This window comes from Monopterus albus, unplaced genomic scaffold (assembly GCF_001952655.1).
Source record: "Monopterus albus unplaced genomic scaffold, M_albus_1.0 scaffold25.1, whole genome shotgun sequence".
In the NCBI taxonomy this organism is placed as follows: Eukaryota; Metazoa; Chordata; class Actinopteri; order Synbranchiformes; family Synbranchidae; genus Monopterus; species Monopterus albus.
In genome coordinates, this window is record NW_018127905.1 from 800,980 (window position 1) to 810,264 (window position 9,285).

Below are 9,285 nucleotides of genomic sequence, written 5' to 3' on the forward strand. Positions count from 1 at the left end.
CCTCCTCACACTTCTCTGCCTTCATCTGTTATACAGACAGCTTAGATGTCCTCTACGACTGTGTTACAGGCTACGGTGCAGTGTATCCCATTGCGCCTCAGTAGGTCTGACCTCAGTTTAAGTGTTGTTCCTTGAATGCTGTAGTATTCGGAAGCATCTCTGTCAACACCACTGCTTGGGTAAATATTGTAGCTTGTTTCTTTAGTGAAATGAATGTTCTCCAAATGGGAGTGACAGTTATGCTCCAATAATGACCCCCCTCTGCACTGTCAGTCTTTGAGAGGAGGAGGAGCATCTGCTGTCTGAGCTAAGGAAACTGTCGGAAACCAATAGCTGATGATTAAATTATGTACTAAGAATAGGAGATAGGCTTCATCTCTTTGCCATTCTTCCCTCAGCTGTCAGAAGATGAAAATACTCTGACACTACCAAAATGTGTGTATTCTTCTTCTGTATCCACCCTCCACATCTAAATCTGTCATCTACAGTAATTTCACCCTTGTCTGTTTATGAGCCAGACTCTGTCTCTCCTTCTCTTTCATTAACACTATCATCTCGAGGTTTTTTTTTATATATACCTTAGAGTTAGTTATCTAGTGACACAACAGATTTCAGTAATAAGGCAAAGGTTCCTCTAAGACTCCTACTACCCCCGATACAGTGGAGCGGTGTTATCTATGTGATTATCTGCACAGTTGTATCACACTATTGTGTGAAGTAACGATAAGCACAATAATGTTTGGCCAGTAACAGGCAGAAGAAATACATAACAGTTTGACAGACACACAGCCTCACAGTTAGTCAGGTTAGCATGCTGGTGAATAGCCTGCTTACACATCCAGCTGTCATTAGGTTACATTAGCATTCATCTTAAGTCATGTTTCTCTCCACATAATAAATGTAAGTCAATATTCACTCTCCTTTTAGCTCTGTTTTGGTATCCACTATCTCCAAGAAAAATGTGTGACTCTTTAGCTGCTTCATGCTCCACCATTGGCCAGATAGTCTTTAAATGTCTGACTACTGTGTGGAGATGTGTAGTGTTGATCTATCAGAGCTTTTGCACTGAGATTAAGGCTTATGGGAGAAATGACACTGTGGTTTTTTTTTTGTTTTCTCCTCAGTATGTGATAAAACAATACAGTGAGCTATAAAATAGTCTTGCACTATTGTTCTTTTGAAGGCTCTAGATAATTATAGCTGTGGATCTGGAGTATTTTCCTTTAAACACCTTTATTTCACTTAACCCTGCCTGAATGAGTAATATGTTTCTTCTTCAGCTGATGAGCTCCCTGTGTTTTTTTTTAATCTTTTCAATCAGTCATTACAGTTTCTCATGCTTCTCCTACATGAACTGTTTTAAGCCAAACGAATCACTGTTTCTGCTTTCGTTAATGTAGAGTACTTTGTTTTGAAAGGGCATAAGAGTAATGTCCATGAAAAGATTTCTTAAATTGAATAAGGTTTCTGTTTACATTCTTGTTCCTGGTCCCTGGCACCTCCTTCCAATAACATCAAACGTGAACGATGGCAGGCTGTGATTTGTTGGGTGCCATTTTGTGATGCGTCATATTCCTCATCTGAGTCACAGCTAGAATTTCTGACAATAATTGTGTAATTTGACACAAATCAGACATCATGTGTAGTCTGGACCTGGCAAGAGGTAATTTTTTTTTCTTGTTCAATTGGGGCTACTCAGTGCAGAAAAGGAAGGCGGATGGTACAGAACATTTGAGGGTAGGCCTGAGCTTTCTGCTGCTTGTTAGCCAGGCTGACGCCTGCAGTTCTGTAGTTAACAGTAGAAAACCCCTTGTATTTAAATTTCAGCACAGGGCTGCACAATTTTGCTTAAGGTTGAGATGGCACTGCATGACTGAACAGGTATAGCTCCTCTTTAATGATGAGAGTGATACAGGGTTGTTCTGTTTATATATTGATTGATATTTATTTGAAAGAGGCACTAAAATAGGTTATTTCATACCATGTCAAACATCTTTAAACAAAAATGCCCTCTTACAACCTGTCTATAGGTACTGAGGCTACTGTGTGTCCTCAGTAATTTATTTTTAACATTCGAGGGTTTACATTCTGCAATTAAAAACGTACTCCTCATGAGTTAGGCTATGGGCTGATTCCGGTGTTTCTAAACTCACTATATCTCAAATAAATTGCACAACCTTTGGTTCAAAAGTAAAAAGGAAATATTGATTTCATGAACCTTTCCTCTTTGTTAGCATTAACATGAATCCATCCAAGTTATCTGACTTATGGACATCATTAGCATATCTTCCTCCATTAACCCAGCTACTATAAGCTAAAGCCACCTACCTAACATTAATTGCCTTAGCTGTCAGCACTTAGGAGAAATTCAGACAATCTAATAAACGTGTATATGTGCACCCTCCGGCGGCACAATGTGTGCTTTCACACTATAGGCTGTCAGTCACAAGCATCACTGAATGCACAGCCACTAGTGGCATCCCTGTCTTCGATTTGTTGTCATTTAGGCATTTAAACTCTTCTGTACAGGAGGTCAGTTTAGACTCATGAATCAATTCAGTTTGACTGAACTGAAGAATCTGAAACCCAGACCTCACACTTTCCAGGATCATCTGCATAAAAAAGCAATAACTTTGTCTGAACAGATTAGTCAGTTGTGATGATTACATTGTTCCTAAATTAAAGTCATACAGTGTCCTCAGCCTAATGAGCAAACATTAGAGAAACTGCATCCTGTAGTTTGTTTTTTCAGTGCAAAATAGACGACAACAAAATCTGACACTGCCCCTTGTACCTTGGATTGAGAGGTAAAATAGCACTAGAATTGTAGGCTGGTTATAGTAATACAGGCTTTACAATCATTGCAGACTCATAGTAAGGCCGATTTATTTCTTTTTATCCTGCTTTGTGTCAGAGGCATGCAATTCTCAGTGATTATGTTAACTTGCACACCTGTTACAAGTATTTTCCTGACTGTATCACAGGATATCATTTTGGTCATTATCATGGTTTTCTTATGCTCAGATCCTGTTTGTTTTTAGTGTATGTCCAAATAGACAGTTTCTGTAGCATATTCAAAATGTGTGAAACCAGTTATTATAGCCTTCTCAGTAGCTACACAGTGTTCTCGTTCTCTGATGGACAACACCAAATGTCCATTCAATAAAACTAATGTGAATGTATCTTCAGTTGGAGTATGCATGTTTCAGCTGCAGAAAGATTCCCTCAAGCTGTTGACTGAAACTGACATTTATCAAGAAAAGCAGTAATGTATCCACACTTCTGTTATTGGTTTTATGAGTTCTTCACAAAGGACTGGGCATCCCCACTGTTAAACAGAGAAATGAGTTGCAGTACCATGTTTACTTTCTAGTATAAAAGAGAGAACGGTCATCAGACTTTAGAAGTCAGGGTATGGAAATTTGAAAGTTTTACTTAATTCATCATTCTTCTACAGAATAATTGTTTCATTTGTTGCACTCCTGTCTCTTTATCTTGATCTGATCTGACTCTCTAAGCAGCCAGTCCTCTTGATAAAAATAGCTCCAATTTGCTTTAATAACTCTCGCACTTATGTTTTTTGTTTTTGTTTTGTTTTTGCTTATCCTGTTCAAACTTAAGCTGAAGTGTTTTGTGCTGTATAGGTCACATATATTTGATGTGCACATGGGTGAAGTGACTCCCTGACAGCAACACTTGAGCACAATGTCCCACTTTTCCCTCCGCAGCAGCTGCATGAAGAGCGACTGTTTGGACAGTAATCCTTGTCACTTCTGCCCTGTCCCGTCTGTCTACCTATCTGTCCACTCTGTCCCTCCAGATCAACAACAAGGCCAATGTGGTCACCAGCCCCAAAGAGCCTGTCCCCACTCCTTCTCTGGTACATTGCCTGCTTTGCTGCTGCTGGTGTTTGCATGCCTCTCACTCTGTCTAACCATCTTTCCATTCTCTCGGCGATATCTGTCATGGTTATACAGCTCTGTTGAACTCCACAGTTTTGTCACTTTATCCTTGATTTTGTATTTCCATAAAGCTTAAGAGTCACAAATGTCTTTGTTGTGTAACATGAGCTGTCCACACGCACTTCTAGATTGCTCGATTGCTTTACTGCATTGCCACATCACTGTACATGGGCTACATTCTCCTTTGTTGTTGATGATGGCTGTAATGGCAACACTGGAGCCATTGCATGTCAGCTGTGGCTAATACCCTGTTGCCACAGGTCAGTCCTTTGTTCTCCACCAAACTGGAGACAACGCTAGTTTGTTATTGGTGTAGAACTTGCAGAGCCACTTGTTTTGAAAGTATGTTGTACTACTTTAAATAAGTATTGGAAGCATATTAATAACCCCAATGTCTTAGAAATAGGAGGTGAATCAATTTAGATTTTTAAAAAGCGTAATATGTTGCTTCTACTTGAAGTTGGCACAGTACGCAACTGAATTTTAAACTTGACGAGAAGATTTCTCTCCTCCTCAAAAGTACGATATGCCAGTTCTCACTAGTGTTAGCATGAGACTTGAGCAAACCACATAACAGGAAGATTGAAGCAATTTTCTTTTTGTGCATTTAATACAGGGCTGTAGCTGGGGGTTAGCTTACCATTAATCAGTGAAACTGCTGGCATGGCTGTGTTCAAAGTTGAAAATATACTTACGAAACATTTTAACTGTTTGTCAAGATGAAGGAAAGCAGATACATTGTGTCAGTCAGTTTGAGGTGCTAGTTGTGTACTTTTGAACTTTGGGGAACCAGGTAAATTTTTTTTTCTCCTATTTCAGATCTTTATGCTAAGCTAGGATAGTCATATCCCAGATCAGCTTTATACTTAAAACAAAGACGTGAGATTGTAATTGATTTTCTCCTGTCATTGTTGAAGGTTTTAGGTTTGTACCATTGATGCAACCTTGGAAATTGGCAAATCAGTACCATACAACACAATGAACATTGTTTATACAGGACATTTCAAGACATTTCCTTCTGGCACCCTGGCTCACTGCCACATACACCCAGTATCAATGCAGATATACAGCACAAAGCTGGGAGCTGATCTATGGACTGTGTGCTTATGTCAGAAAACATGGCCGTCACTGTCACAGAGTTGCACCTGCTCATAGCCCAGCCTCACCCTTCAGGGGTTTAGTCAAAGTGGCATCAGATTAGACATGTCAGCTGAGGCGCAGTAATACAGCACCAGTGTACCACAGACTGTTTTGCAATAGCGTGTATTATATATGTGAGTGAGAAATCCATCCTGACAGTGTACGTCTTTTACCCTTGGGGTTTCATTAATCTCTGTACAGTAATGCAGGTATATGCTTGATGTATCTGTAAAGTTGTGTGTAATTTTGTTACATACTCATGTAAACGTTTCCTGGGTGTTTTAGCTGTAGACAACATGTTTCTATTCTGTGGGTGTTTGCCAGAAATGCTAGATATGAAGTTATAAGCAGATCCCTTACCATGGTTTCTGTGTTTAATGTTAACTGTTGTCATCAGTGTTGGGTAAAACTTGATCAGGTGTGGTGATAGACTTGATAAAGTTTACATGATGTGCAGGGAACTGCCACAACTTCCATCATTGCCATTAACATCGCATCTATCTCTAATAGTGCTGCAGTATGCTATAGTGTTTGTGTTTACTAGTACTTGCTTTCCTCAGAATAGCAAATATGTTAATTTCCCACTTCATCATTTTTCATTTTTCTTTTTTGTTTTTATACTTTTCCTGCAAACGTTCTTCCTAACTCACTTTCACTTTGCACCAACCTTTCTTCCTACTGTTCGTCCTCTAACACCAGGAGCCTCAAACCACTGTTATCCACAACCCAGCCGATGGAAACAAGGTATACAGCTGATCGGAGGCTAGTCTGTGAATATAGTTTGCTGCTGACATGTGCGACATTTAGAGCAGAGCCTTAACGTTGCTTCTAATGATGTTTGTGTGCCAATGGATGTTGTTGACTCGTGACAAAACAAAGGACTATGGATTTTTAAAAAATAATGCATGCTGTTATCAGCTGTAGCATGTTGTCCCTTAACTTAATGCTGGTTATCTTTGTGCGCAGTTTTGTGTGTTACTTACTGTTGTGGATATTTTTTTGTGACTATTCATATGAGATCATCAGTTATCTCTAAACATAACAAGTTTGTATCAGCAGAATATTATGTCAGGGTGATTTGTCTGTGCAAATCTATGGATTTACATTTTCATGTATAATCCATAAGGTCTGGGAATATACATATGTGCATGCTTGGAGTTTTTGCATTGTGTGGTAACGCCATGGTGTTGTAGTTCAAAGTGTAGCATAATGTGTTCTTGTGCATAGTAAGTGCTGTCGAATCATACATGAAAAGACTGAAGCTGTTTGCTTCATTCATTTGTACCAGTGCAGTATTCTGCTCTTTTATGTGTTTCTTCAATTGGATCCTTGTTCACTCACAGACAATGAGGATCATTGCGCAAGTAATCTGCAATGCTGCATAAGATTTCTTATTCAAAGGAATGAAAATGAACAATGTGTGAATGGTGCTTTTTGAATCGAGTACAATATGCATTTGATGGAAACTGTCATTAATTCTGTTGGTAAAAATAACACTAATTTGTGCTTCCCCAGAGACATGCAACACTGTAGAAAGAAAGCTCCCATTAAACATTTTTAACGATTACATTTAGTAAAAGTACAGCATTTTGTTCAAATTATCTCTTCATAAGGTATGTCTGTGCCAAAAATTACCATGCCGTTTTTAGAAACAGTAGCTTGAGTTTTACATATGGAGTTAATAACATTGTATTCAGTAAGTTATTTGCACATAATGTATGTGGGAACATGGCAGCATTTCCAAAAAGAAGTCAAGATAGTTTATAAAATATGAGCAATTGATCAGATAGGTGGTAAACCAACCAACAGATCAGAGCAAATCAAGGTGAACAATACAATTATTAGCTATTGTAAACATCCATTATAGTTTAGAGACCTACGTACAGGCCCAACAGACTGTATTTAATGTCGTCGTTTTCATTTTGTTGTATCGAAAGTCTAATCTCAAGTGAGGTGCTTTAATAGCTAAAATGACCTGCTGTGAACAAATGCTGAGCATACTGATCTCAGTGGCGCCTGAATGTCTGTCCTCAGCAGGTTTGTGCTTTAATGCTGCACTGGGTATACTGACAGGCCTTTTATTTGTCGTTTCGCAGGAGTCCAGTGAGAGTGCCAACACTACTATCGAGGATGAGGACGTGAGAGGTAGGGAGGTCCAGACTAATGAATACAAATGACCTTTCTGTTATCAGATGACTCCCAGATGCCTCATTAAAACTTTCTTCTAAACTTTGAAACAAATGGTTCCTTTGAATTTTTACATCACAGTTCAAGAACACCTTTTTTCTGCATTATTATTAGTAGTGGGTTTGTGCTAATCTTGTTCCATGTATTGTCTACTGCACAAATGTGGTGTAAAGGTGTATTATTGCCTTTCAGTTTCACCTTCTCGTGGTCTGTAGTGCTTCTTTTTGCATGTTACACCTGTCCCAGTACCGGGTACTTGAACCGTGGCCCTGTTGACCTACTGGGCACCTCAGGGTGAAAAATTGCTTTGGGCCCCTGTGGACTCCCTATTTGTGTTTATTTGTCTGAGTACAGATTTATTTCAGCCAGAGAGCTCACATGAAAAGGACAATTATTTGAATGTACAGTACGGACAGCACTGATACTGTGTCTAGACTGTGACCTTGCCCCACCTGCTGTGTCCTAGCCTTAACTTGGTTTTTGAATGTAAATCCAATAACCAGTTCTTTAAGTGTTTGGACACTTAAGTAGAACCAGTCACATTCAAAGCACAAAGGATTCCTGCAATTGACTGTAACCTCAAAATGAAAGTAGTCCCTTCAGAATACAGTACCTGATACCCTGCAGTTAGAAGACTTTAGTAAAAGAAAAGGACAAGGAGGAAGGACCTTGGTGCTTCAGTGAAGTGAATATTTTTAAACATTTGTTCTATATTGTTGAGAAAGTGAAATTGATTTGTGCTCGTACAGTATGTCTGTGTCTTGTCTGTGTTTTTTGTGAAAGCACAGTGACCTTTGATAGAACAAACAGCCTGTCAGACAGATGAGATTTGAATCAGCACAGATTTCTAACATTGTTCCTGAGACTCCTGGCATTCATATGCTCCCCTACATATGCTGGTATTGTGTGTACAATGCTAGCATATGTGCTTCCATGCTTTCAGTACATACACAGGAACATGCCACTGGCCTGGATGTTGTTACATAAAAGCCAGTGGCTTCTCTTTACATTGGCTAATGGATCACCATTCCTCAATGCTCCAGTAACCTCATTCAGCCTTATTCATCATTCTAATACACAGCTGTTCTCCTGTCTTGCATTTGCATTCTCAATCAGACTTTCAGCATACAAAGAGGCTTAGAAGTCTTTATAACATTACAGGAAAATGTTCATCTGTGGCAGGAAGCTGAGGATTTACAATGAGGACAAATGACAGTTCCTGTTTCTTGGATTTGGTTCATTTGCACCTCCTTGTATGATGGAAAGTTGGTGGCTACATTTTGAGTTTCATTTCCTCTGCATTAAATAGGGATGGTAAAATGGACAGCTTTTTCTCCTTTCTTGGTTGAAAGGTGAGATGAACTAAACAAGCTGGAAACATAAACATCCTATTTGTTATAACTTTGTAAAGCTGTCATACCTAATGTGTTGGCAAACAGTTGCCTATTTTTTCCTGAGGAGTTGGTGAAGACCAAATCAGGTCTAAAACAAGAGTCAGTATTGGTCTTGTATTCATCAGATGGACACAAATCCAAATGAATGCTAATGCTGCTTTGTGTCTGCTAGATGTTTAAATAGGCTGTTTGCTTAGATGTTAGCCATAACAAATGTATAAGATATGTTGATGTTGCTTATAGCTTGTTCTCCTACTCCAATTGGTTAAAAATCATTTAATGCTGATTTAATAGTTGTAGTAGGGCCTATAGCCACACTTTACTGCTACATGTAGCCCTGTTAAAGTTGTGACATGATAATATAGATTAGAAATACATTCCTCTACTTGCTGTACTGGTAGAGGAAGCTCATAAAAATGTTTTCACAGCTCTTTCTTGAAGTGTTGGACTATTCCTTTAAAAGATTCTCATACTCCTGCCTCATTGATTTCAGCCTGAGGAAATGGGTCATCTTATTAATTAACACTTAACACTATTCATCGGTTCACATTTTCCCCTCACTCTGTCCAAACTGGTGTGTTCTGGTGGAAGAGCTGATCACT

General features: G+C 39.0%; 1 protein-coding gene across 1 annotated transcript in view; it reads left to right on the forward strand.

Annotated features, from left to right (window-relative positions):
- Window positions 1-9,285, forward strand: part of camk2d1 (calcium/calmodulin-dependent protein kinase (CaM kinase) II delta 1) — a 104,354-nt gene that overhangs the window by 83,962 nt on the left and 11,107 nt on the right. The window contains exons 13-15 of the mRNA XM_020594854.1: window positions 3,744-3,880; window positions 5,802-5,846; window positions 7,199-7,247. Of these exons, the coding sequence (XP_020450510.1) occupies window positions 3,744-3,880; window positions 5,802-5,846; window positions 7,199-7,247 (231 nt within the window). The remainder of the gene's footprint in view (window positions 1-3,743; window positions 3,881-5,801; window positions 5,847-7,198; window positions 7,248-9,285) is intronic.